Source organism: Apodemus sylvaticus, chromosome 4, assembly GCF_947179515.1.
Source record: "Apodemus sylvaticus chromosome 4, mApoSyl1.1, whole genome shotgun sequence".
In the NCBI taxonomy this organism is placed as follows: domain Eukaryota; kingdom Metazoa; phylum Chordata; class Mammalia; order Rodentia; family Muridae; genus Apodemus; species Apodemus sylvaticus.
The window spans coordinates 78,293,214-78,320,800 of record NC_067475.1 but is presented as its reverse complement, the minus strand read 5'-3'; the positions used below and the strand labels follow the sequence as shown (position 1 = coordinate 78,320,800).

At 54.5% G+C, this 27,587-nt stretch overlaps 2 protein-coding genes across 10 annotated transcripts; both read right to left on the bottom strand.

The window, feature by feature from the left end:
* Positions 1 to 497: 497 nt before the first annotated feature.
* Adam15 (ADAM metallopeptidase domain 15) lies at positions 498 to 11,092 on the bottom strand. Of its 9 annotated transcripts, none has more exons than XM_052180038.1 (23): positions 10,911 to 11,092; positions 9,621 to 9,733; positions 8,938 to 9,014; positions 8,459 to 8,537; positions 8,206 to 8,282; positions 7,929 to 8,121; positions 6,554 to 6,619; positions 6,397 to 6,465; positions 6,138 to 6,307; positions 5,927 to 6,011; positions 5,357 to 5,505; positions 5,077 to 5,251; positions 4,773 to 4,865; positions 4,332 to 4,636; positions 4,049 to 4,244; positions 3,784 to 3,861; positions 3,145 to 3,217; positions 2,798 to 2,936; positions 2,359 to 2,428; positions 1,749 to 1,823; positions 1,279 to 1,350; positions 922 to 1,046; positions 498 to 820 (listed from the first exon to the last, which is right to left on the bottom strand). In XM_052180038.1, exons 1-23 carry the CDS (start codon positions 10,987 to 10,989, stop codon positions 778 to 780), a joined length of 2,601 nt encoding a protein of 866 aa, XP_052035998.1. In that variant the 5' UTR covers positions 10,990 to 11,092; the 3' UTR covers positions 498 to 777. The 9 variants fall into 9 exon arrangements, 7 of the variants coding, with proteins under 7 accessions (XP_052035998.1, XP_052035999.1, XP_052036000.1 ...); XM_052180039.1 differs by having other exon boundaries at positions 922 to 989; XR_007977478.1 differs by lacking the exon at positions 498 to 820 and adding an exon at positions 1,599 to 1,662 and having other exon boundaries at positions 948 to 1,046.
* A 273-nt stretch (positions 11,093 to 11,365) lies between these two features.
* Dcst1 (DC-STAMP domain containing 1) lies at positions 11,366 to 27,448 on the bottom strand. The gene is made up of 16 exons (XM_052178672.1): positions 27,304 to 27,448; positions 26,104 to 26,229; positions 25,938 to 26,012; positions 20,270 to 20,398; positions 19,776 to 19,915; positions 18,909 to 19,119; positions 18,664 to 18,807; positions 18,016 to 18,137; positions 17,451 to 17,608; positions 15,034 to 15,133; positions 14,650 to 14,745; positions 14,412 to 14,538; positions 14,140 to 14,256; positions 13,481 to 13,623; positions 13,250 to 13,363; positions 11,366 to 11,617 (listed from the first exon to the last, which is right to left on the bottom strand). The coding sequence occupies exons 1-16, from the start codon at positions 27,446 to 27,448 to the stop codon at positions 11,366 to 11,368; spliced, it is 2,199 nt and encodes a 732-aa protein (XP_052034632.1).
* Between the last annotated feature and the right edge of the window lie 139 nt (positions 27,449 to 27,587).

The window sequence follows — 27,587 nt, the reverse complement described above, 5'->3', positions numbered from 1 at the left end:
CCTCACACACCTTCTCTTTTAACAGGAGGCCTCAGTCCTGAGGCCTGAATGATGAGGTGGTAGCAATCAGGCACAAAGCACAAAGCACCTTTGTTCTGGAACCTTCAGGTGGGGGCAGGGCGGCGGAGGAGGCAGGTGTGAAGTCTTGGAATCCCAGCAGCCGCTGCCCTGCTCCGCCCAGGCTCAGGGCTCTGAGAACACCAGTTAGATCCATTTTCCCAGCCACTGGTCAGAGGGTGGGGATGCAGGTCTGACGACTTAGGTCATTTGTCTCTAGCTGTGGTGAGGGCTGAGCAGCATTGCCGGGAGAACTTGGAGACCAGAGGCCTGCCGGCCGGCCCAGACTACAGAAGCGAGCTACAGGCATCCCAAGTGACACGTTCTTGTTGACCCTTTCTGGGAAGTGATCCTCTCAGACAAGCCCTGGTCTGACTCAGCAGCGTCTCCTAGTGGCCTGACCTGCAAACAGCAGGAACTACCCAGCTTCCAGGAGCAGAGACATTCCAAGACCTCACGTTTATTACAACAGAGCAGAGATAGACAGAGTTCATGTCCTTCGCCACCTACTCCAGCCCAGCCCCTCCCCAACACCCAGCTGCAGCTATTTTAGTGGGTCCTTAGGTATTGCTTAACAGCGCCTGGTGGTAGGTGGTTCTTTAGGGCTGGACACCAAATGGTCTGTCCTCCTGCTTCTCTAGTGTTTTGGGGGAGATTCGGGCAGAGGTTCCACTTCTTTAAGTCCTAGAACTGAGCAGGAGGCAGCCAAACCTCGAGAGGTCAGAGGTAGAGCGAAGATGCTGCTGGGGGTGGTGGAGCTGGCCTGCGGTTTACAAAAGCCAAGAAGAAAAAGGGTCAGAACTCTTGCCTAGATGCCTCACTGGTAGCAAGACGCTTCTCCTCAGCGACACCCCGTTCACCCACCTGGAGGGTACCACCAGCTGCAAGCTTCCATCTCCTGGGCCAGGCAGGTCACCTGGTGGGTGCCGGCCCTGTGGGTTGGCAGGCAGTGGCTTTCTTGGGGGTGGGGGTTTGGTAGGCCCCTGAGACTGAGAGAGAATGCCAGTGTGGAAAGATGTCATGTTTCTCACCCACAATGCAGGGAGGGGTTCTAGGAGCGGTGCCAGTGGTCACCTTTGTCTCCTAACAAACCTGTCACTACCAAGGGTGCCACTGGGATACATGCCTTCAGGCATAGAGGGAGGCAACCTGTCTCCCATTGCCCACTGCCTCCACGGCTCTAGGTAGGAGAGGCAACGTCCTGCTCCCCCTTACTGTTACCTTTGGGCGCCTCACCACAGGGTCAGCGGGCAGAGGGCGAGTGGGAGGATGGGATCGGTCAGCCAGCGCAGCCTGAACAAAGGGAGGAGCAGTGACTCTGAAAAGCACCGTCCGAGGTAGCGAGCGCGCAGACGCTACCCAGGGGTCAACATGCAAAGTCAGCCGGGGGTGGGGGGGGTGGGGGGGGCGCGTCAAGGGAAAATGGGAGCATGCGCAGAGCCTCGGGGAAGAAAGGTGCAGATCAATCATGAAGTCCCTGGATGGTTGTAGTCCTACTATTGACCACCAGGTGGCAGTAGAGACCATGGTGGAAGGCTCACCCTTTGCTGCTTCGGGGGCTTTGAAGGCTGAGGGGGCACCCTGGTCTCCTAATGAAGAACACCACTGGGGGGAAGCAGGGATGAGAACTGCGATTGGGCACCACACCTCCCACCTGTCCTGAGCCAGGGAAAGACCCAGCCCAGATTTACCTGGAGTTTCTTGGGCACGGGGTTAGGTGGCAGCGGCCTGGAGGGGGGCACTGGAAAACTGACCACACTAGCTTGCTGAGAAGGCAGGAGGAGCAGACAGGCAGAGTAGGCAAGAGGAAACAGACAGATGTGGGCAGAAAGGGGTTAGTGTTCAGACAGGGCAGTGGGGGGGCACTGAGCTGCATGCGGGGCGTGGCATGTGCTGGAGGGGACATGCAGGCTGACTCCATACACACCCTCTTGCCATTAAAGGGAGAGGGCTTAGGCCGGGCACTGGCATCCTCTCACACATGATGTCCTGGGCTTTATCAGATCTTAGCACACGGAAGGTCCTTTTGCACAAGGCCCCATGGCTCTGGTGGCTGTGAAGGGCATGGATAGAACCACCTCTCAAAGCCACTGATTTGGCTGAGAGGGCTCAGCGGAGCCTCCTGGGGGCGACTGGTTCATCCACACTTGCTGTACTTGTTTCTCTGCCTGCTACTGACTGGTCCTGAGTCCTTGGGTTGACTGAGCACTCCAAGGCTTTCTGAGTCTCGAACCCTTAGTGTTGCCTCTAAGGCTCGAGGTGCAAGTAATGTAGACTCTTTCTCTGAGGCCCAGGGCTTACCTTAGTGCCCGGCATCTGCTGTGCCCTCTGTGGAGGTCCTGGTCGTTCTGGAGGACCGGATTGGGCTGCCCTGAGTATGAAGAAAGCCAAAGAAAAAGTTGGACTAGCCACCACCTGCTGATCTGGGAGAAATTAACCCTTTGGCCCTTGGAGCGTAGCTGCATGTGGTTTGGAGGTGTGGCTGAGCATCTTGGAAGAAGGCTACCTTTCCCCTATCTTGGGGTCCTGAGAGAAGTGACCCTGGTATCTGGGGGTGACGTTAAGGGAAACATGCAGGGATGACAGGTGGGTATGTAGGAGAGGTAGTCAGAAAACTCAGGGTCTAAGAGTTGGAACTTAGAAGCAAGGGGTAGGACTGTATGGCTTGGGGCCTTCAGAATCAGGGCTCCAGAACTGTCCCTAATTGAAGGAAATTGCAGCAGGGACAGGATGTCCATACCTATATTGGCAGCTGGATCCCTTGAGCTGGCAGAGCCGCTGATGCAGGCGGGCACGGTGCCAGTAGCTGGCACCAAGTAGTACAAGGACCAATAACAGCAGAAGGCTGAGGAGCAGGCCCGTGGTCAGGGAGCTGGTTGCTATGGAGACAGGTCCAAACTGAGGGCGGGTATGGCTAGGAACTCTCTCCTGAGAGAGGCGTAGGGACAGGGAAGAGTGAAGAACTCAGGAACCAAAGCCGGCCTCGGGAGTCATGGAGTCAAGGGACGGAGTAAAGGGGACCAGGAGAAAGGAGGTGGTCAGAGCTATTTCACCCTTCCCAGTGCCCTGGGCCAGTCCTCTAGCTACCTTTGAGCTGGGTCATGCAGTCAGGAGGTGCCCAGCCCTCGTCACAGTGGCAGTGCCTACTGCTGTCACAGACCTAGAGGGGAACAGCGAGGGCGTCTGTCGGATGGGACCACTTCCCTGTGGGGGGCTCTCCTCTCCTTTCTGTTTTGTTTTGTTTTTGTTTTTCAAGACAGGATTTATCTGTGTATCCCTGACTTTTCTAGAATTCGCTCTGTAGACCAGGCTGCCCTCAAACTCAGAAATCCACTTGCCTCTACCTCCCGAGTATGGGGACTCCCTCCTGAGTACCACCACTGCCAGCTTTTCAAGAGTTCTTTTTTTTTCCCCTAAGGTTTCTCAAACAGGCAGGAGCGCTCTGGATAACCAGGAGACAGACAGTCCTGGAGAGCGGGAGGCTATCCATGCCTGGGGATAGCCAGCCAGCTAATACCTTTACTATGCTGGTCACTAGTTAGCTGCTTTCATGCCCTCCAGGACAATGGGTACCATTCTTATGTCCCCTTGGAAGAGGAGACACCCCACGAAGGCTAATAACATGTCCCGGAAGTGGCAAAGGTTGGAACCAGGGTCTGCGTCCACATCTGGACTTTTTCCTTCTGCGGGCTCCCTTCGTCCTCCACCCCTTCCACACCAGCTCACCCCGTGGCCGTGACATTTGCTGCGACATTCCTGTGCTCCCAGGAGGTCCACGGGCTGGCATCGACGGCCGATGCACACCTGCCCCAGAGAGAGAGAAGCAAAGATCGCATTGTCAAAGCCTTAGAGGGGCTGGGCCTGCGAGGCTGTGAGGCTCCCCTTACAGACGTGAAACCGAAGCTGGGTGGGAAAACAAGACTGCTTGGGTGGAAGAACCTGGCTCCCTGGGCACAGCTTGCCGTGGGTCTCCGTCCTCCAGGCTACTCACCAGGCTGGGGCCACAGGCAGTGCCAGGCAGAGCCAGGAGAGGCTGAGCCACATCATTGCCCAGGTCCAGGTCCACCCAGCTGCAGTTTAACTGTGTCCCATTGGTGTCCAGGACCTCCGAGAGCCGACCGTGGACAGAGCCCAGCAGAGGCTGGCTCCTACCCCACTGGCACTGTAGCTGCCCACAAATGGCATCTCTGGGAGTAGGAGAAAGGCCAGCAGGGTTGGTAGAAGAAGCACCAGGGTGCCCACAAACTCAGGGAGAGCCCGTCTTGTCCACTTACCTAGGGGCGCAAGGCACGTAGCTACCACTGGGGCTGCGCCCACAGCTCCCAAAGGCATTACCCCGAGTGTTGGCTGTTTGGAGGCAAAGTGGTGCAGCAGGCTGGGCCCCAGGTCCCCAAAGCGACTGGCACTGCCGGGCATAGGAGGCACAGCGCCCGTGCATGCACACAGCCTCTCCATTAGCACAAGGCTCACCGTCCCCAAGCCTGACGTCAGGGGGGCACTGAGCGCTATCTCCTGGGCAGAACTCGGGCAAATCGCAATCGTCTCTGGGAAGTCGGCACTGCCAACCAGCTGGGCGCAACTGCGGAGGGTGGTGGGCATCAAAGTGGGTGCTGGCAGAGTGACCAGGAGCTCAGGGTCGGAGAGCAGGATGAGCCTGTGACCCTGGCACCTGGCGAGTGAGCTCTGGTGGGGGCTAGCCTCAGGTCTACGCCCACCTTGCAGTTTTGACAGCAGAGCCCATCAGATGCACACTGTGCTCCTGGCCTCAGCTGGCAGGTGAAAGGGTCGCAGCAAGGATCAGTGCATTCCTGCAGGCAAGGGGGCAGAGGGAGCGGAGCCTCGGAGCAGCCCCGGTGCACAAGCCCTCCCGTCCACACAGGGAGCAAGCCACGTGTCAAAGCCACGGAGTAAGTGCGAGCCAGCCCCCAGAGCCAGAAAGCTACACAGGAAACGTGGGACTGAATAATCAGGGCGTGGGCACAGATGGGAGTGGGCACGGCTTTGGGGCCAGGGGCTCACATCTGGGAAGCCACAGTCACACTGCTCTCCAGGGTCCACAAACATATTTCCACACAGAGAGGACTTAGGGGCCAGGCCGGGTAGCCGTTCGAAGAGGCAGCTGCCCATTCCGTCTAGGAGGGCATTTTCCAGGGCCTGTCGGCTACAGTTGCTAAAGTTCAAACCTGGTAGGAAACTGAGGAGAGTGGCGGGGAGCTGGGCTAGAGGCTCTGGGACCTCGCCTTACCTCATGCATCCCGACAGCCCACCCCCACCCCACACCCCGCCCCCAGTCACTCACTCTGTGGAGGCCTCCATGATGCAGCTCTTGGCTGGGGCTGGACCTGGACAGGGACAACTGTTCCCGGGTGAATCGTGGTCTAGACCCAGGCTGTGGCCCAACTCATGGGCAATCGAGGAGGCGACTCCTAAGATGCTTGTGGAGTGGTCCTGTGGTTGGAGAGGGAAATACCCCGGGGGAACCCCAGCCTGGCCTTAACACAATGGTTGGCCTGCCCCAACTATCCCCACTCCCCTGGATCCCGATTCCTCCTTAATTGCTACTAAAGTAGGAGAGCCCAAGCCTGGGTGCCTGGAACCTAAGTTCTAGTTCAACACTGCCCTATCCCGCCCCCGCCACACATCCCCCAGATATCACCTCTGCCTTTGGACCTCATGTTCCCCCTAGAAACACAAAGGTGTTATAAGTGATGACCTTGTATTCTATGATGACCTGGCCGCAAACAAGTCCTGTGACAGGTAAAGGCTACTTAGTGGCCCTCTGCCTTCTTTCCCCACAGCTCTGAGTCTGGACCAGTTTGAAGGCCCCATACGCTGGGAAGGGTACGGCGGAGACCTGTGGCTCACGTACCATATTCACGCCTCCCGAGAAGTCAGGGGAACAGATGGAATTCTGAATGGCCATGCCCACCATGGGCCCAGAGAAGGAAGTCACACTGTGGGACAGAGGTGAGAGATCAGAGTCTAATGCCATCATCAGAGCCTCAGGGGAGTGGAAGGGACGCGCACTCGGCCCTGACAGGATGGCATCGGGCCTCGGTACCAGAGTTTGGGATCCTTACGTCACCAGCTGGGCACTATCGTGGGGCAGTCGAGGCAGCAAGTCTGTCCTGCGCCAGCGGAGGAAGTTGTCTAGCAGGACGGCTGGGTCGGAGCTCACCTCGATCAGGTCGTGCTGGGTCCACACCTCCAGGCCCACAAGCACTACCCGGACATTCAAGGGCTGGAAGAACTGAGAGGGCCTGAGGCTCAGAAAAGGGGCTATGGGGCCACAGTAAGGGCACGTTGGGCCTCCTATGGCACAGAGTGCCCCAGACTCACCGTGTCTAGCAAGAGGGCCGCTTCTAGTGTTCGGTTCAGCAGTTGTTGGAAGTCAGGGTACTTTCTGACCTGAGGGCCAAGTGAGGTTACCTTGAAGTGTGGTAGGAGAGTGGGGGTGGGAGGGAGCAGGAGAGGGCTGCGGTGTCAACACGCTTACCTCTGAATTATCAGCCACAATCACCAGCTCAACAACTTTAGTCTCTGTTACTACGTCCCGCTTAAGCTGTGGACAAGAAGCGAGATGTGTCAGGCGCCATGGCCTCGGGCTAGGCAAGCTGTGTCCATACCCACTTTGAGTAGTTAAGAGGATGGGAATCTCACGGGGAGCGTGAGAGCTCAGAGACCTGCCCATAGTGGACCAAGAACAGACTGTGAGGCCAACAGATAACGGGACTATATTTTCCCACTCCAAACTCACTGGAAACAAAACTAAACTTTTGTTTTTTTGTGACATGGTCTCACTGTGCAGCTAAACGAGATATCCTCCTGTCTCTGCTTCCAAACAGCTGCTAGGACACAACTGTGTACCATCAAACCTGGCTTCCTTCAATTTTTAAAAATACTAACCAAAGGCAGGCATACTGGCGCATGCTTTTAATCCCAGCACAGGCAGACGCAGATCAATCTCTGTGAGTTCAAGGCTAGACTGGTTAAGTTCTAAGACCTCCAAGGCTTTATAGAGAGACACTCTTAAAGCAAACACTACAGGGCATGGGTGGTGCATGCCTTTAATCCTAGCACTTGGGAGGCAGAGGCAGGCGGATTTCTGAGTTCGAGGCCAGCCTGGTCTACAGAGTGAGTTCCAGGACAGCCAGGGCTACACAGAGAATCCCTGTCTCGACCCCCCCCCCAAAAAAAAACCCCCAACCCCCCCAAAAAACACCCCCCCAAAACAACAACAACAACAAAAACAAACACCAACAGGGGCTGGAGAGATGGCTCAGTGGTTAAGAGCACTGACTGCTCTTCCAGAGGTCCTGAGTTCAAATCCCAGCAACCACATGGTGGCTCACAACCATCCTTAATGAGATCTGACGCCTTCTTCTGGTGTGTCTGAAGATAATAAATAAATCTTTAAAAAACAAAACAAAAAACAAACACACAACAAAAAACCAACCAACCAACAAACAAAAAGCAAACCAAAACCTATTATGGGTGGGTATGGTAGTGCAGACCGTTAGTCCCATTACTCAGGAGGCAGACAGACAGACAGACAGACAGACAAACACTAGACCAAAACAACTAAATAATAGCTGCCGTTATCATCACACACAGTATTCTAGGCGCCTTCTGAGCACTCGCCATATCAGTGCACTTTAGTTTCACACTACAGTGTCATCCCCATCTTTGTCAGTGAGGATTTCTTCATTGGAAAATAGAGCTTTAGGCTGCACCTGCCTTCTCAGGTGGCTAGGAAGAGCAAATGAGGCAGTGTTCACACCATGCCTGAAACACGGGACGGACGGCTCCGGCGGCGGCAGCTACCGTCCCTGGGGTCTGGGCTCTGAGCCCGCCCAGTGCTGCTTCCTCACCCTGTGGATGTGGTGCTGTTCCAGGAGGTGGTCTGGTCCTGTCTGAACGGGCCCAAAGGCGTGCCAGCTTGGGACGCAGGTGTGGCCGGGCATCAGGAGGTCTTGGATCCGAGAAATGTTGAGAGGTCGCTGAAGGTCTCCAGGGTCCAGTTCCAGTGAATAGCTTCTCTCTGGGGACAGGACTACCAGCCCCCTAAGGAAAAAGACGGGGAGTCAGAGCATCCGGCTCCCTGCCTGTGTGTATCCTCTCCCCTGGCGTCTAACCCACCCGCAGTACCTGATCCCAGAGCAGGCACAGAGGGAGACCCAGGAGCTGGGCCGGCCCTGTACTCGTCCGCGGTAGCAGCAGTTTTCCTACATCAGGGAAGCCACACTGGTTAGCACTGCCTCACAGGGGAGACCCGACAAGTGTGGAGTCCAGCTTGCCAACAAGGACAGGCAGAACCCCCCCACTTCCTCCGGGGCTGCCACCCTCCCTTCTCCCTTCCCTCTTTAGCCCAGCCTGAAACAGCCCCAGAGCCCTGACTCACCAGACTGTGTCCCTCACCGACCACTCGGGTGCCATCAGCCTGGTACCACACCAGAGTTGGGTGGCCAGGGACTAGATCTCTGTGAGAAAGAGAGAGCAGGATTTGAGCCACTTCCCAGGGTGGTGCAGTGACCAGCTAGGTCCTGAGATGGACAAGGGGATGTTAGGGACCCGGCAATGCCCCCAAACTAACTACTCGGTTCTTCCGAGGCCACAGAGTCTGAAGGATGAGCTGTGGTCTCCTCCTGCCTGTCTGAGTTCCAGTATGGTTTTTGTCATCTATAACTGTATGAACTCAGGCAAGTTATTTAATCTCTCTGGGCTTTAACTTCTTCAGGTGTAAATAAGGGCAACTATACAATACCTTCTCCCTTACAGGACTGTTGTGAGGGAGTCCAGGAGTGTAGGGACTTAGTACTCAGTGTATAATAAATGTTATGTAAATCGCCTCCCAGTAATTATTCATGGCCACCACCTTACCTATTCTGCAGAAGCTCCAGGATATGTCTCTCACCATCCAGCTCCAATTCAATCCTCAGGGCTTCAGGTAAACCAGTCTGTGGACACCAGAGGCGTGTCACCTCCCCCAGCCCTGCCCACAACTTTTATCCTTTATAGCCAGAAAACCTCAGACTCTCAGGAGAGCACCAATGATGAGGTCACTGGTTGGGGGATCCCAGGGGAGGGTCCAGGAAGCCCTGCCTGGCCTGGACATTGTTCTAGGGGCTTCTGTGGGGAGGGCAAGGAAGGTGTCTGATCCACCCCTTCTCAGCTTCCTGCCCAGAGAGGAAGCATCGTGAAGGGCCCAGCACAGGCCCCAGCCCTTCCTCTGACTCAGCTTCAGAAAGTGTGTATCTGTCTATCTGTCCCTGGCCCTTTCCAAATCTCTCCCCCCCCACACACTGAAAAAGAGAACAGCACGAGTGGAAAGGAGGGGGTTTGGTGTCAGAACTCTCCCATTGTACACGGATGGAGGGGCTGGGGCGGAGGCAGACACATATATATGTGCAGAGGGAAAGAGCTGAGTGTAGCCAGGGGCTGAGGGGAGGGAGCTGGACCCAGATGGACCTGTTATTGGCTGTATCGCCAGACTTTGCCCTCAAGATGATTAATAATGTGGAGTATGAGAAAAGAGAAAATCTTGTTAGCAGGCTGGGACTCACCTGAAGCAGCACCTCTGCCAGGCTCATCGGGGGGTCGCCCTGCACAGCCTGGCTCTCCAAGGGTCCACTAAACGCTCTCTCTGGGCTGGCTGGCTGCTCTTCCTCAGTGCCTCCTGCAGGGTCCCAGAACATCCTAAGGGATTACTGAGGGAATCCCTAGCAAGGCTGGAGTCACTAGTGTCCTCAGACCCACCAACTCCCAGCGTCAGTGACTTAAGCAGTCCTGCACTGCGTGCTGGGATTTAAAGGAGGGTATGGGAAGGAGGGGTGTTCTTTCCCAACTTCGGGATTTCACCCAGAAGTCCCCAAAGAACGTTCAGAGTATCCAGCTTGCAACACCTCCTTGTCTTCCCTCTGGCCAATCCCAAGGTTTTCGCGGGGAGGGGGTAGGGGGGCTCCCTTGTCCCCATCCCTTCCCAGTCACACTCCCCACCCAATCAGGAATGCCCTTTCTTAGGACTAGGAGAACCCTGTGGCCTGGTGCCCACTTGCCCTTCCTTTTCCCTCACAGTAGAGATGCCTGCCGGGAACGCCCATCTCTGGGTGAGCAGTGCAAACACTCTGACCTCCCTAAACAGCCTTGATGCCCAGTCAGGCGCACCCGTTCCCAACAGCCTCCGCTTCCTCCGCCAGCACCCCCCAACAATGGCCCTCTCCTCTCCGGACACTCCACCCCCGCCTACCCTCTCGGCCCCCAGCCCAAGACAGCAGCGGGAAGTGAAAGTTCCAAGGAGGAGTTGGTGTCCCAGTCTCTTTCCTGACGAATGCTCCCTCCCCTGGCTCCTCCGGGCCCCTCCCGCTCCACCAGACTTCTGGTGGCAACCGCACCCGAGTGAGCGGTGCTGGCCGCCCAGGTCTGGAATGAACGGCTGAAAATAATCCTTTTCACTAAAAACCCACTAGCCGTGCCTAGTCCGGGCACTTCATAGAGTAGAACTGTCAGCTAGGCCCTAGAGAGACGAAGACGTCAGTCCTAAGAAGTGACTCTTTCCATGATCTGAGCCCTCTCCCCCCCACGCCCCAGGCACGCTCTTCAGTACCGGATACTCAAAGTGTCTGCGGGGATAACTCAGGGATAACAGAGGACGCCATCCTTCCCCTCCTCTTCCTCCTCCTCTCCATCCTCCTCCTCCTTTCCCTCTCCAAATTACCCGGCCCTAGGCTTTGGTCAGCAGACCAGGCAGGCTGCCCTCTGGTTAGGTTCCGGCAGACACCAAGCACCCCAATGCCTCCGGGTTTCCTTGTACCTCTTCCCAATCATCCCCTCGACCCATTATGGGGGGAACTCACCTATATTTGGCAGAGGCGGGGAGGGCCGAGGGCTGCCCGCGCCCAGGAGTCCCAGGGCCCAGAGCAGCGCCAGCCGCATGGCCGCGGAGCTCCGGGCCAGATGAGGACAGCAGGTGCGGGGGTACGCGTGGAGGAGCAGCCACGGACAGCCCCGCCGGACACCAGCTCGGTGCAGCGCCACCACTAGGCCCCGCCCCGCCCCGTCCGAGGCCCCGCCTCTCTCCGTCTGAGGCCCCGCCCCTGCCGCCCAGCGCAGCCTCTTTCCGGCAGCTACCAGGATCGGTTTAGACACTGGGCTCGCGCCTTCCCTCCATCCCGCCTCCGGTCTGTGGCCCGGCTTCCTGCGGATTGTGCGGGCCGGTTCTTCCGGCTCACCTAGTCCCGGATCCCTGCGAAGCACCAGCCGCAGGAGCGTGCATCACACTTTATTAAGCAAGAAGGAGGGCAGCATCCCTTCATTCGCCATATACAGCGTCGTCGTTGCTATCGCTGTTGGCGGATGAAGAGAGCTCCTCGCGGGGAGTGCACACCGGGCAATGCCGTTGCATGTCGTCCCAGCACGACTGGCAGTACAGGGCCTTGCAGTCCGGCGTGGGGCACACGTAGGACTCGGGTGTCTCCAGTGCCTGGCACACCACGCAGCGCCGACGCATCAAGCGGCGCAAGAGAGGGCACCGGCGGTACAGTGCGTCCACCAGGTAGTGGCGCTGTTGGGAAACGAGGTGGATTTGTTAATGCCAGGTGGGCTGAGCAGAAAGGGTTGTCAGGAGCACTTGGCGGCTCTTAATGTATGAAGTCCCAAGGCCTGACAGTGCTATATTGGAGGAAGCTGCGGTGGACAGAAGAGCCCCGGAGGGTGAGGTTGATATTGAAGTAAATCTAAAGAATCTCCTTTTCCTCCGTGATGGAATGCGGAGCCTGGCGTGCTCCCCAAGGATGACCCACAACAACTATCACGTACGCCTATGAAGCAGCTTAATTTGGTTCTGACGATGAGGCTCAGAGGGGAGGAGGGCAAACAGATTCTGGTCATTTACACCTTACAGGTGGAGCCAGAGGTGGCTGGAGAGATGGTTCGGTGCTTAAGAACTCTGACTGTTCTTCCAGAGGACCCAGGTTTGAATCCCAGCACCCACATAATGTTAACAACTGCCTGTAACTTGAGTTCCAGGGAACCAGATGATCATCTGGCCTCCCGGACACCAGCCACCCATAAGGTCACAGGCCTATGTATAGGCAAAACACCCGCACACATTAAATAAGTGCACATTTTAATTAAGTCTTAAAAAAAAATCTCAGAAAGATGGCGTAACTTTCCTAAGTCAGACCTGAGTCAGCCCTCAGGAGCCAGACCTCAGGCTTAGCTGTCATTGCACTGAGAGGCTCACTTTCCAAATGTCCCCTTCATACCATCGCTAGGAATTCTCCCCTGGCTGTTGCCTGAGACTTTGCAGGCCCCGCTGCCTGCCAGGTAAGCGCAGATCTGGGCTTGCCCTTCCTGCGCGCGTGAGAGAATGTGTGTTTGAGAATGTGTGTGTGTGAGTGTGTATGTGTGAGTGTGTTGTGTAAGTGTGTGTGTGTGTGTGTGTGTGCTGCTCTTGTTACCACCTTTCCGGTGAGATAGCTGATGTTGCTCACGGCACACCGCAGCAACTAACATGCATGTAGAATGTTGTTCTCACACCAGCAACAATGAGGTAAAACTCAGGCATGGTAACAACTGAACAAACGAAGTAGTTAACACCGTCTTACAGAAAAGAGACAGCAAGGCCAGGCCGTTGCGTAGGGCCACACAGCTGCACGACTGCCGTAGAATGGCGGGGATGGAGCTGGAGTCAAACCAAGGCTTCCCTGGCAACTGACCACCATACTCCTCTCCCGGCCCTGAAGAATTGCCTCACAGACCTGTCTGCACTCTCCATTCTTCCAAGGGGAAAACAGATGCGGTGAGGACCCCAGGCTCCTACAACTTCAGAGCATGTGGCCTCAAACCTGCCTTCCATTCTGTCTTCCCAGGACTGCATGTTCCCTCCTGAAGCCCTACTGACCGCTGGCCACCTGCCTCCTCCCGGTTTTCTGGGCTTGTCTGCGCACTCTTTCTGATGGTGTCGTTGTTGCCTGACGACAGACTGTCAGTTCTCCCTTCTCCCTTCTGCCGCTTCCTAAAGTCCCACGCATGTCTCGCTCACACCGTGCTGAGTATTGAGTTTCAGAGACAGACACAGCCCTGCCCTGCCCTGCGTCTGCCAGACTTACTAAGCTCCAATAGGCCTGGGACACGCATCCCGAGGAGGATGCCCCTTCTCTGAGAGACTTCAGACCCCGTGGATGGGACTTACGGGTGCATTCTGCTGGCGCGCCCGGCGGACAATGGCGGCCCTCCTCAGCTTTGTGAAAGCCGATCTCTTCCTCAGTAACTCATTGTAGAAGAACAGAACTCGCTTCTTCTCTCGCTGAGGGGTGGGGGGGGGGGAGCAAGAGGAACCGTGACAGTGATGGAGCAGGGGAGGACACGGGTGGCAGGGAGTTGTGCGTGAGCGTGCTTAGGGTGGAGCTGTCTGTCAGTTCACCTTGGGGAAGTAGAAGGCCACGATGACTCTCCGGAGTCGGTAGCCGAAGGCCTGGGCCAGGCAGAGACACATAAGCAGGAAGGTTGGCAGTGAGGCTCCAAAGTAGTCCCTGGCATGCAGGCTCGTGGGTTGGGGCAGGCAGGCTGTGGAGAAGGCCGACTGTCAGCAACTGGTCGGTGCCCGTTGCCGGCAGCGCTAAGTTGACCTCCCTACCCCGGTAGGAGGCACAGGGTGGGCTTCCAGCTTGACTCCCCCGCCTCTTCTCCATCTTGCACTACTTCTCTGTAAACACCATAGCTACTTGCTATCTGTCCCCTCCGCCCCACCATCACCACCTCCATAGGCTGCTTGCTTTCAATTCCATTGTGACAGAAAGGTCTATTGGACAGGGAGGAGGCAAGACCTCAACGCTCTGGCAACCATTTTTCTCTGATGCAAGCTCGCCTGGGCTCTGATCTTTCCAGTTTCAAGCATGTCAGACCTCTTCTCTCTGCTTATAAGTCCAGTCTTCACCCCTGCCCTATTTTGATCACAGGCTAGCCCTCGACTCCACAGACCCCCAGCCTTCAGCATCGGTAAAGTCCAGTCTTCACCCCTGCCCCGTTCCGACCGCAGGCTAGCCCTCGACTCCACAGACCCCAGCCTTCGGCATCGCTCACGCATGTTGTTTGTTTCCACTTCTGTATCCGAGGTGCTGTTCAGGGCTCCAATGGTTTTTCGCAGAAGTCGGGCGAGCATGGAGTCTCCCTCAACATTTATCTCTAGTTTGTGACTGCCTGGTCAGAGTGGAGAGAGGGTTTCCTGTAAGAGCTGGAATTGTGGGGGCAAGGTTTTTCTTGGGGGACAGAGGGAAAGGATGCGGAAAGGGAAGGCAGAGGTGTGGGAGGCAGGAGGGGCTGCCCCTTGGGCTCTGGCCCCGGCCCAGGCTCACTGCGAAAGGAGTACTGCAGGTAGGAGTGGCGGCCGATGGTGTCAAAGACAGAGTAGAGCGCCCAGTCCATCGCGCACAGCACCAGCAGCAGCAGCAGGAGAGGCAGGGTCTCTATGAGTTCCCTTACCTGCAGGGAGCCCAGGGAGGCGGAGCCGGGACCCTCTGCGCTGGTTTGGAGCTTGCAGTGTGCTCTGCCCTTCGCCCCCCACCCCCAGGCCCAGGCCCGCCTCAGTCTCACCACATTGCGCATTTCCGAGGCCTGGATGGTAGCCTTGAAGGGGAAGATAGCAGATTTCTTTTCTGCCTTTCGGAGTGGCAACAGACTCCGTTTTCCCTGAAAAAAGTTAAGAGGGCTTGCTGCTCTTTCAAAGGTCCCAGGTTCAGTTCCCAGAACCCACATCAGGTAGCTTGAAAGTGCCTGTAACTTAACTCCTGTTGTGGGGGTTACACCTCCACTGCTCGTCTCCGAGGGCATGACATACATGCACATGGCACAGACAAGCAGGCAGCTACCCATACAAAAAAAAACCTTTAAATATCGTTAGAGATAAAAATACTAAGGGCCCTCATTCTCCACCCAGGGCGCAGTAAGGCGTCCTCTGGCAGGGCTGAGTTCTCTCACCAGCTTCTTCCTGCGTTCATCGATCTGATAGAAGTAGGTGCTGATGTAGATGTTGTCAAAGCGGATGTCCCAGTTGTAGTTATCCATGTAGGAGAAGGCTCTGTGAGGGAAAGGCAGGGCTGTCCCCATCCACACCCAACCACAGACGTCCGCTAGACACGGGGTCATCAGATCAACCTGCCTTCCCCGAGTACCCCTGTGTGAAGCCTGGGCCAGGTGAGCCGGGGATGGAGGAGGCAGGCTGCACCCGGTCTTCCAGTTGTGTGGTAGACATCTACCTATGCGATTGCTGAGACCCGACGGGGGTGGGGGGTAGGGGGGTGAGGGGAGGGCGTGGACGGTCTGTGAGTTAGGGGCAGTTTGTCTTGCAGGAAGAATGAAATAGATGCGTGGAATCAGAAAACTCTCTGGATTGCAGGAATTACTCAGGACCATGGCTCCCATATTAATTTTATTTATTCGGTTGGTTGGTTGGTTGGTTGGTTGGTTGGTTTATTTTTGAGAGAAGATCTCACAGCATAGCCCTGGCTTGCCTTGAACTTAAAGACATCTGCCTGTCTCTGCCCCTTGAGTGCCGGTTGAGTGCCGGAGCTGAAGGAGCTCTCCACCATGCCCCCGGCTTTGCCTGCTGCACACCTCAGACAACACTCATACCCAGACCCCTCCTCTTTCCAGTGCACCCTGCCCTTCCTGGCTTCCCTTGAGCTGTGTGTGTGTGTGTGTGTATATATGTGTGTGTGTAGATGTGTACATATATGAGTGTTCTCTGTGTGACTACCAAAGTCCCCAAAAATACTTGCTTCCTAAGAAAAAATTCTAATTGTGAAAACATGTTAAAATTGCAGAAATATGTTAAACTGCAAAATATGAAACATAAATCCCACTAATGAAGAACAATGCCACTGGCAGTCTTTGGAAAATGCAAAGGTAAACTGAGGCGCCCCCTTGTGGAAAGACCTGAGACTGCAGTGTTTTTTTTTTTTTTTTTTTTTTTTTTTTTTTTTTTTTTTTGTGCTGGCGACATCCCTTCCCCCAGCTCTGTCCTGTTTCTGAGTGATCTCACCCAGGTTGAAAGCCTGGCAGGGACTCTAGACTCGCCCTTCCCTCTCCAAGCTTGGCTTTCAGAACAGCCGCGTCTTTCCACTTCCTTCCATTTTGGGCTATCTTCCTGCCCTGCCTCACTCTCTTCTCACTCCCTAATCTCTGACCTAGCCTGGCCTCTGCCCCCGCGGCCCCACCCCCATCCTCATCCATCTTGTGGTCACCTTCCTGTTCTGGGCCTTCCTGCCCAGTGTTCCAGACTCTTCTAGACTCGCCACCCTCAGTTCAGGCCTCCACACAGCCACTGCCCTGTAACCTGCACACGTGGAGGTCCTTGCGCAGAGCCCCATCCGTCCCTCTGTTCACCACAGATCCTACTTGTAGCCTTCGGGGCTTAGCTATGGCTATCATATGGGACCTCCATATCTCCCACACCTGTCCCCACAGCCAGTCCATGCTGTGGCCCTTGGGTCGTCTGTGTTTTGTGTCTTTTTGTTTGTTTCTTTTTTTTGGTTTTTCAAGACAGGGTTTCTCCGTGTAGCCCTGGCTGCCCTGGAACTCACTCTGTAGACTAGGCTGGCCTCGAACTCAGAAATCCACCTGCCTCTGCCTCCCAAGTGCTGGGATTACAGGCGTGCGCCCCGCCCCCAGGCCTGAGTGTCTTTTTCACCGTCTCAACTAGGCAAGGAGTGTCTCCAGGGTAGCAATGTGCTTTGTCCACCTTTGTCCTCCCACAGGGCCCTGGCCACCTGGTAACTCACTCAGAGCCACTCTAGCCTGAAGAACAGGGACAGACCGCCAGGGTCCCTAGGGCTGCCCTCGTCCGTCACTTGCCCAGCCCAGGCACTGGAGGGTGGAGGAAAAGAGGAGACGGTGGTCTAGGAGTCAGTGGGAGGACCTGAGCCTGGCGGGGCCAGGGCAGCCCGGGGTGGACACCAGGCTGGGTGGGGTTATGGACTTTGTTCTAAATGGAAGGAAGGGAGCTGCCAACGCGGCAGGCAGGAGAGAATAAAAGCAAGACTGGGAGATAAAAATGGCACACCAAGTCAGAGCCAAGGGGAATATGAAGGGCAAGGGGGGAAAAGTCTACAGTCAAAGCTAACTGTGTGTGTGTGTGTGTGTGTGTGTGTGTGTGTGTGGTAAAGCCAGTGTTAGATGGGTGCCAGCTGGAGGCAGATGAATGAAGATGGTCGCTTTTATAAAGACAGTAGGAACATGGGTAATAGCTCTTCTTACACAATGTCCACATGCCCCATTAGCTGTGAAAACAGGCGAATCAGAGTCAGATTCCAAATTAGGGGTGTCGGTCCTGTGTCTCATACCAGGCCTCTCACCCCAGGTGGAGGAAGGGGCAGCAGGTGGGGCTGGTGACTCACGAATGGAAGACCAGCAGGAAGGTGCAGGACAGGAGCAGGTGCAGCAGCCCCACAGCCCAGTGCAGACGGGCCTCCTGCTGGCGAACGTAGTCCCGCACCTCGACGCTCACGTGCTCCCAGTTCATGTTGGAACCCACCACTGACGACTGATTCTCTTCCTGCGGAGAGGGGGAGCACACGCAGCAAACAGTCTGCTACATTGTTGCCACAGCCCACCAGCCTCTTGCTGACACATTTTCACTGGCACTCTACTTAAGTCCTCGCTGCTCCCAGGAGCTGCCCCTTCACATGCTCACCAGTCTCCGTGACAGTCTTGCTTCCCTGCACCCACATTAGTTGACACCATCTCATGCCTGGCTATCCATCCGTCCCCAAGCCAGACGTGTACGTTCCTCAGGCCACACGACCGGTCAGGTTAGTCATCTCTCTCTCCTGCTCCACACTCAGATACCTCTTCCCTGGCCTCTCTCTTGTCCGGCTTCCTGCCTTGATCCTGGCCTGGTGCTCCCCTTCCCCTCCTGCTCCCTACCTGCATCTCTCCCTCCTCCACACCTGAGCCTCCTACCTTAATGTCAATATGAGCTGAAAATTCTCCAGACAGACCGTGAATAGATTGGTTGACTGAATCATAGGTTTGCCCAAAGTTGCCTTCCACAGGGATGCGTTTGAAACACCAGACCTCCATCACTGGTGGACAGTGGGCCAAGTCAGGGCCTCTTCCTCCAGGCAGCTTCTCAGGCCTGCCTGCCCTCCTTTGAGCCTCTTCATCTAGGAGTTTATGCCCTCAACTTTCCAGGGCACCCACTCCTCCCTCCTAACCCTGGGTTCTCCCAGCAACATGGCCTGACACTTCACTGCCATTTTTACATCTGTCCTTAACCATACCAAATACTAATCATGGTATCCAGCGTTTCTAGAGCAGTTCCTCTGGGTACCACTTCTGTTAGGACTTGGCATGCATCAGCCCATTAAGTTTCAAAACCCTTACGGGGATGAGAACTATTATTATCCTGGACTTTCCAGTGGAGCTGGGATGCAGAACTTAGCCGGAACCCATCTTCTCCACAGAGCCATCAGTTGGGGTGAACTCGTGCCCACAGCCCACAGCACCCGCCCTCTATACCTGCCTGCGCTCCTCCTGCCTTATACCTATGGTGGTCCCAAGGATTCGTCGTCAACCCAGGGGACCCTTGCCCGCCGTCTTGCCACTGACCCTTGGCAATTCTACAGAGGAACTTGAACTTCATTGGCAGGCACAGTAGGTTGTTTATGAGTGGGGCCCGGACGCTTCGTGTGCATTGCCGATGCTTTTTATTAAACCAGCGGTAGCAGCTGTGTATGGCCTTATTTACTATATCTACGGCAAAAAGACAGAGGTGTCTGGGGTCCCCATGCTTTGACCTACAGCCTGGCCCCAATGTCTGCCCCACCCCCACCCCACTCAGGAACACTCCTCACGGGTGCAGCGTAGCTTGGTCTTCATCTCATACTCTGTCTGTGTGGACCGGTTGGGTCGGGCTCGGGAGGCTCCTAGAGCCCCTGTGCCCGGGGCTGTGTCTGTGTCCCTGTCTTCAAATGAGTAGCCAATGTCAGTCTTCACCTGGTTATCCAGGTCCTCAAAGGAGGTAGAGATGTTCTGAATCTCTGTTTTCAATGAATCTTTGCTGCCCTGGGGTTAGGAAGGTGGGAGGGAACAGAGAGAGGGGACTGCAGACTCTGTTTCCCAATTTGTCTTCTGGCAATGCTCTTACCCACACCTGCAGGGATCTAGGCCTGAGACAAAGCCTCCCACCAGGTCCCCACAGCTCGCACACTCAAGAGCCTTTCCACTCCCCTCAGACCCTCAGCTTTTCCGCGGGCCTCTCTCTTCCTCCATCCTTCTTGCTCAGTGGCTCCCATAACTGTGAACGTTGCCTTTCATTGCTAATCTCTCATCTCCCCATGGCCTCCCCTGGCCCAATCCTCATCTCTCCAACATCCCAGCACACACACACACACACACACACCCCAGCTGATAGCCCCAAATACTCCATTCTCTGATCCTTTGGGCTTCGGAAGTCAATATTCCCAATTTCCCTACATTCTAGTTCAGTGGCAGAACTGAGCAAGTCCTGCCCATGTGGGTATCTGGAAATATGCAGGTCTGTATGTCCCCGTGGTACGTTGACCTCCTGTTTTTTTTTTTTTTTTAACCCCAGGATCAGTTTGGGGATAGCGGTACAAAATATACTGGGAGCATCCCCACTAGGAGACCATACATCCAGGGTTACGTTCCCAGACCATCCCAACTCAGTCCTGGGGACAGGGACTGTACATCGTCCTGACCAGCATGTCCTTGAACACTGCCCGCAAAGGGGCCGTGGAGATACGCCAGACGGCTCGGGTGTTGTTGATCTGGAGCTCCACGGTGCAGCCCAGGGATGCTATCACCTCGTTGATGTTGGACCGTAGATTGGCCACCGGCCCTAGCAGAAGAGGCCCAGTAGGTCAGCTTCCTGCAGAGTCAGTCTCCTCTTAGAGCCACCCCAGCACCTTCCCTGCATGCAGATCACATCCTAAACCGTGGGCCAGCCTAGGCTGCGTATGATGAACTTGGCAAGTCTATGATCTCCTGCAATCCTTGTCGTTTCAGCCCCATAAATTAAGGAGGCCAAAATGTGGAAAGACACTCTCTGAGAAATGCAGCAAGTTGGAACACACACACACACATACACACACTTTCTTTCTTCTTTCAGCAACACTACCCCCCCCCCCGATGGTCTACACAAGGTCACTGCTTTGGCATCGCCAACTGGCACTTCGGGGCAGCCACTCCTCACCTTTGCAGATGGCAGCCAAAGCATACCCCATGACAAAGAGTCTGCCTTCTTTGCCCAGCATCTTGGGTACCAACAGGAGACTGGCACAGCGGATGTGAGGCGAGGTCCCCCAGCCTATGGCCCCTAAGCCTATTGGGAGATCCAGAACATGGGAGATGAGGTACGGAGACAGCCTCAAATGCCGTTTATCAGGCGCCCACCCACCCCAGCCGCCTTCTCCTGGATCTGTTCTGCCCTCTACTCCATTTACACCTGCTCTGATAGACTTCTCAGGCCCCATTCATTCATCTGTTTGTTCATTCATTCATTCATTCATTCATCTACTAGCTATGTATAGGGCACAGCTGTGTGTCTGTCTCAGCACAGTCCTGGGGAGATGATGAGGGATAGCTAGAAAAGTCATGGTCACCAGGCAGTGGTGACACACATCTGTAATCCCAGCACTCTGGGAGGCGGAGGCAGGCGGATTTCTGAGTTTGAGGCCAGCCTGGTCTACAGAGTGAGTTCCAGGACAGCCAGGGCTACACAGAGAAACCCTGTCTCCAAAAAAACCAAATCCAAACAAAACAAAACAAAACAAAAAAAGAAAAGAAAAGACAAGAAAAGTCATGGTCACACGTGTGTGCACCCGTGAGCGTGCATGTAGGTGCCAGGCTGGATGCATAGTTACGTTAGGCGGTGAGGGGGCAAAGCGGGCAAGGGAGACAGTGAGGAAGTGGGCACTGGCGGACAAGGTGGCCAGAGGAGCAGTCAGTGGCCTCCCTGGACGTTCCTGGTGCCCTGACAGCCACAACATTCAAGTCCTAACCCTTCCCACGTGGTAGCCCTTAATCATGTGTGGCGGTTGGTAGGTTACAGCAGAGGCACGTGTGGTCTCTGCATGGAGACAGTGAGCTCTGTGAAGCTCATAATCCAGAGAGAAAGACAGACATGTAAACAAATGACTACCACAGGACAGACGTGCTCAGTGCAGCAGGGAGGGGCCTATGGAGAGCCCCAGGAGCCAGGGAGGGTGTGGGCATTTCTGCAGGGAGGGGTGGGGCTGGGAAGGCTGGACAAAGGAGATGATGTGTCAGCCGGGAGATGAGTAACTGTTGTTAGGAGACACAGATGGCCGTCAGGACAAAGGAACAGCGTGAGCTAGTCAGGGTACAAGACGATCCCCGTGGAGTGGAGATGGAGTCTCTGCCTAATGATGGCCAGAGCAAACCCCAAATACTTAGACTCCCACCCTTTCCACTGTCCTCCCAGTCCCCGTGATCACTCACTGGGACTGGAGCCTACTGTTGCAATGCTGGGGTCCAACCCTGCACACGTGAAGGGAGAAGTATCTGTCTCCCATTGAGCACTACCCCACGCTCCTGGACTGAGGCTTCCCTTGCTTAGTTCTTATTTTACTTCATGTGGGTAAGGGGTTTTGCCTGTGTGTGCACTAGGCACACTCCTCGCCCACGAAGGCCAGAAGAAGGTGTCAGATCCCTAGAACTAGAGTTATAGTACAGTTGTGAGCTGCTCGGTGTGGGTGCTGGGAATAGAACCCAGGTCCTCTGGAAGAACAGCCAGGGCTCTTAACCGCTGAGCCATCTCTGCAGTGCCCTGGATGGAAATGCTCTAACTGCTAACTGGTCTTCATACTTCCTCCCTCAATGCCTTCCACTTCAGTGGCCACGATGATCTTATAAAAGCACAACTCGGATCACCGCCCTTCCCTTTTTCAATTCTGTCTTTCTATTACACTTGGTGGATAGACTCCAAACCATTAGGCGTGCTTGATAGACCCTGGTGATCGGCCACTCCCACTTTCTCCCAAGCTCTCAGGCCACTGAGTCTCTGGTCCATAAGTCCACAAGGCCCTGGCCAATGCCCGTTTCTCACCAGGTCTTCAAGTTGCTGTTACCCTGTGCCCTGGCAGCTGCCTCCCCCACTGCTCCACCTAGACATACAGGTTTTTGGCCGACCCTGGATGCCACCCAGCAGTTGGTTTTTTTTTTTTTTTTCCTTCTGCCTTCTCACTTGTTAACACAACTTGGATTTTGTTCAAGGGCAATAGCCTGGCTCTGCTCTGGCCCTGGGGGTTGAGTCTGGGTTGGCTTAAACCAATCTATGCATTACAGGGCAGTGAAAGAAACTTGTTCTGTAGTCTTGGCCTTCTGACCAAAGACTGAAGCTGAGACAATAGCTGACAGACACACAGACAGATGGACGGACAGACGGGCAGACAGATCACTGTTTTATATCCCAGGAGCTCCCTCAGCTTCACACAAAGGGAAAAACGTCTTTTACTTTACCCAGCCAGTTTACAGAAGGGGAGGAGGGCTGGGTCATTATACTCGCCAACACTAAGTAGGTAAATAATTTTAAATAGAGAGATCTGGGTCTAGTGTCATATGCCTATCACCTCAATCACTCAAAAGGCTGAGGCAGGAGGATAGAAAAGTCTGAAGAGCATGTTCACAGTCAGCCTGATCAACTCCATGAGACTCTGTCTCAAAAAGTATAAAGGACAGGGGAATGTGGCCCAGTCGATAGAGCGCGTGCCCGGCATTCATGGTGCTCTGGGTTTGATCCCCAGCACCCAAACCAAACCAACCTGACCTCAAACCTAGGTGTCATGGTGGCATATGCCTTTAATATTAGCACTGAGAGGCAGAAGAAACAAAAGTTCAAGGCATCCTCAGTCTGAGATATATGAGACCCTGCCCCCTCCCAAAAAAAGGGGGGGCAGAGAGAGAGAGAAGGAGGAGGAGGAAGAGGAGGAGAAGGAAGAGGAAGAGGAGGCTGGGTATGGTAGTATATGCCTTTCAAACCAGACTTCGGGAGGCAGGCAGATGAGATCTCTGTGGGTTCAAGGCCACCTTGGTTTATATAACTGGTTCCAGGATGGCCGCAGCTACAAGAGCAATCATTTAATTAAGAAAAAATAAACCAGAAATGTGAATGCTCTGGAAATGAAGGGTAGCATTTAGTGTCGGCAGGCACAGGAGGACAGGTCAAGTCCAGACCCTCTAGGGACTGTCACAGGGAGGGACCCTGCCTTGTTCCTTATGGGCTAGACTCCAGCAGAACTGGAGCAGCTGGCCAGGCTGCTCTAGGCCCTGTCCTGTGTAAATCCCAGAGTGTGCAACTTCTCTCTAGGGGAGAGGGCAAAGGCAAGGTACACAGCAGTTCCTGAAGGCGGCAGGCCTGAGGCTCTCCATCCACAAGGACAGCCTGCTGGGGGTTGGGGTGGACGCACATCTCATAGGAGCCTACGGTGGGCTCCATCTGAGTCCCCCAAAAAGACCCTGCCACGCCAAGGACACTGGTGAAGAATTATAACAGCATTGGTGTCTTAAGACTTTGGCCCTCTCCCCATCATTAAAAAAAAAATAAAGCTTTGTGTCCTTTTTTCCTCTAATTCTTCCTCTCCCCTTTCTGACATCAGAAGAAACGGAAAGGAAGCCTGTAGCCCCAGCACTTGTGAGGTGGGGACAAGGACGAGCAGCGTTTCAAGTCTAGCCTAGGCTACTTGTCAAGTCCTGAGACCTTGTCTAGTGGGGGAAGGATGCAGGGTGGTGTGGTGGGCTGAGTGGGGGTTGGGAGGAGAGGCCAGAGGGGGTGGTGTAGCTATTGATAAATCGCTCTTGCTCCAGTAAAGAACTTCCTACCCATGTTTGCTCAAGGAATTCTAATTAAACATAGAATGAAGCCATGGAAAGGGGAGGAGGACTTATTAGGAAGAAAGGTTTCATGGGTGAGAGAAGGGGAGGGGAGCGGAGGGGAGGGAGAGAAGGGGAAGGAAGGGGAGAGGGGGGAAGGGAAGGGAAGAGGAGGGGAAGGGAGGGGAAGGGAAAGTGCGGTTAAAAAGACTAAAATTCACTCCAGTGTGTGGTGGTGCATGCCTTTACTCCCAGCACTCAGAGGGTAGAGGCAGGTGGATCCCTATTAGTTTGAGGCCAGCCAGCCTGGTTCGAGGACCAGGACAGCCAGGGCTACACAGAGAAACCCCGCCTGGAAAAGAAAGAGGGGGGCGAGGACTAAATTCATTGTATGCACATATGAAACTATCAGAGAATGCTTCGAAAGAGGCAGGAGCAAAGCTACACTGGAAAGGGAGAGGGGAGAAGGGAATGGAGGAGAAGCCACGCCCCCTCACTGCAGGACCCAGGGCTGAGATTGGAGCAGCCAGGAGAGGTGATATCTCAGAAGCACCGGAGCCTGAAGTCCTGATGTGGAGTAGACATGACCCTTTCACTCCTTAAAATACAAAATACGGCCTAACTAGTCAGCACACCTGCGACTCATACGCGTGTGAACGAAAGGTCATCCCCAAAACAGGAACACAGAGCTCAGACAAGAAAACAGTCTGTTGTAGTCTTGGCCTCATGGCCAAAGACTCTAAGCGTTCAATAAGCTGGTGACATTCATTCTGGCTCGGGACAGATTTAGGGAAGGGCTCAGTTGCTGTAAAGAGAGACGAGAAGTACTTCCTGGCAAGTTTTCCTGGTCCCTGAACAAGAGCAAGGGAGGCACGCTTCTTCTCTGGTCTTTGCGATGAATGCACCACGGAGATGTGATACCAGGAGCTGTGGCAGGTATTTAGTAACCTAAAAACCTCTAGCCAGGGTCACCACCCAGACTGGCCCGGAACACACTGCGTAGGCCAGGTAATCTGAATTCATGGCCATACTCCTGCCTTAGCCTTATAAGTTTTGGGATTGTAGGTGTGAGCCACCGTACCCAGATACATGTGATCTTATTTTGGTTTTCCGAGACAGGGTTTCTCTGTGTAGTCATGGCTGTCTGTCTTGGAACTAGCTGTGTAGACCAGGCTGACCTGGAACTCATGGAATGGAGTTTTTTGGTTCTGGATTTTTTTTTCTTTTTAAATGTAAAAATGACTGGTGCTTGTCAATTTTGTTTACTTCTGAATTCTAAGGAAGGGAGGAATGAACAAACAAACAAATGAACAAACTGGTAACTTAAGAATAAGAAGTGTGCTGCAGAGCCGGGCGGTGGTGGCGCACGCCTTTAATCCCAGCACTTGGGAGGCAGAGGCAGGCAGATTTCTGAGTTCGAGGCCAGCCTGGTCTACAGAGTGAGTTCCAGGACAGCCAGGGCTATACAGAGAAACCCTGTCTCAAAGAACAAACAAACAAACAAACAAAATAAAACAAAAGAAGTGTGCTGCAGGGGTCAACAGAACAGGCTGTAAGGCTTTGGCCTGTGGTGTGTGGGCAGTGGGACTCTAGGACTTATTGAGGGCAGAGGTTGGGAGCCTCTCTCCTCTGAGCGTCCTGTCTTCCTTTTCTTTCTTTCTTTTTTTCTTTCTTTCTTTCTTTCTTTCTTTCTTTCTTTCTTTCTTTCTTTCTTTCTTCTTCCTTTTTTTTTTTTTTTTTTTTTTTTTTTTTTTTTTTGGTTTTTTGGATTTGGTTTTTTTCAAGGAGACAGGGTTTCTCTGTATAGCCCTGGCTGTCTTGAAACTCACTCTGTAGACCAGGCTGGCCTCAAACTCAGAAATCCTCCTGCCTCTGCCTCCCTGGGATTGCAGGCGTGCGCCACCACAGCCTGGCCCTGTCTTCCTTTTCTAATGTGAAAGAAGAGGCTAAAGCTGTGGACTTTGGGGCACAGGAGGAGTGAGCTCCAGGTTCCCCCAGGCCCCCACGCCCGGCTTTTACCCATTACTAACCTGCCAAGCCATATAATGCCACCACCTTCTGCTCCTCATAAATGCCCATGGGGTTCACCAGGAGCTGGAAGAGACCTGAAGGAACAGGGTGAAGCCAAAAGTCAACAGCCAGTCCCAGCCCCGCCCCGGCCCTGCCCCAGCCCCTCCCTTCTGCTCCCACACTTGCCTATGGCCAGGAGCCCACCAGTGCCTGCTCCTAGCAGGAAAGCAGTTTTTGGGAACTCCCCTGGCTGGCGCCATAGGAACCGGTTCCAGGAAACTGGAAGACCCCAGAGTAGGAGCCCCTGTATGGCTGAAGGGGGGAAGACAGTGCAGCTCATAGCCTCTTCTTCTGGCTGAGTGAGGTTCACTAAGGTGAATACCTTATTTTTATTTCTGAGTATATATGTGCCTGAGTTATGCATATCACGTTTATGCAGGTGGTCAAAGGGTGTTGAGTTCCCCGGAGCTTCAGTTACCGGCAGTTGTGCACTGCTTGTGTGACTGTGTATCAGGTCCTCGGGGAGAGCTGCAGATGTTCTTAACCATCGAGCCATCTCTCCAGCCCCCAAAGTCTGAGGGACTTGAAATCCTCCCCACCCAAATTATTTACTTAGTTTATGTATATGAGTGCGCTGTCTGCAGGTATGCTCAGAGAGGGCATAAGATTTCATTATACGAGCCGGGCAGGGGTGGCGCACGCCTGTAATCCCAGCACTCTGGGAGGCAGAGGCAGGCAGATTTCTGAGATGGAGGCCAGCCTGGTCTACAGAGTTCCAGGACAGCCAGGGCTACACAGAGAAACCCTGTCTCGAAAAAAACAAATCCAAAAAAAAAAAAAAAAAAGATTTCATTATACAGGCTGGAGGGGTGGCTCAGCGGTTAAGAGCACCGGCTGCTCTTCCCAAGGTCCTGAGTTTAAATCCCAGCAGCCACATGGTGGCTCACAACCACGCGTAATGAGATCTGACGCCCTCTTCTGGGGTGTCTGAAGACAGCTACAGTGTACTCACATATAATAAATAAATAAATCTTAAAAAAAAAAAAAGATTTCATTATACAGGGTGGTGAGCCACCATGGGGTTGCTGGAGCTGAACTCAGGACCTCTGGAAATGTAGCCAGTGCTTTTAACACCTGGGCCTCTCTCCAGCCCCAAGCTTTGAGATTTTGAAAGGATCAGACACTGGGGAATCCTGGCAGAGCGGACGTGGAACACACTAGAAAGATGGACACTGAGGAATAGGACCTGAGTGGAGGAGAAGAGAAGAGGGCGGGACTGAGGGAGGACAGGAGGGACAGAGGTGGATGGCCCCATCGCAGAGGAGAGAGGACGAGGGGAGCCCGGGGATGCTGGGAAGAGCGGGCATCTGAGGGCTGTCCTCTCACTGGTGTGGGGCTGTTTCCTTTGTTGCCCCCCTGCTCCGTCCTGATGCTGTGCGGTGCCCAGCAGCCTATTCTTGAGAAACTCTTTTATCCTAGAGATCCTTTCAAAGATTCCCAGGCTGTGAAGTGCTGATGCGAGGAAGGCCATGGCCGCCTGTGTCCTTGGCTTCACACGCAGCCCACGACTGGCCTGTGTGCTGTAACTACTCCGCTCCGTGAACCCTCAGAACCACTGGGTGGTGGGTTCTGAGACACGCCCATGGTACAAGCCTGCAGAACCTTAGAAC

Coding starts and splice junctions, on each gene's coding strand:
- Adam15 (XM_052180038.1), bottom strand. CDS start 10,989: ATGCGGCTGGCGCTGCTCTGGGCCCTGGGACTCCTGGGCGCGGGCAGC. Junction 6,466..6,553: donor TTGTGGCTGATAATTCAGAG/GTAAGCGTGTTG, acceptor CTTGGCCCTCAG/GTCAGAAAGTACCCTGACTT. Junction 2,429..2,797: donor GGATCCAGCTGCCAATATAG/GTATGGACATCC, acceptor CTTCATACTCAG/GGCAGCCCAATCCGGTCCTC.
- Dcst1 (XM_052178672.1), bottom strand. CDS start 27,448: ATGGCCTTCCTCGCATCAGCACTTCACAGCCTGGGAATCTTTGAAAGG. Junction 19,916..20,269: donor TTTGGCTGCCATCTGCAAAG/GTGAGGAGTGGC, acceptor CTCTTCTGCTAG/GGCCGGTGGCCAATCTACGG. Junction 19,120..19,775: donor CAGTGTTCAAGGACATGCTG/GTCAGGACGATG, acceptor TCCTAACCCCAG/GGCAGCAAAGATTCATTGAA.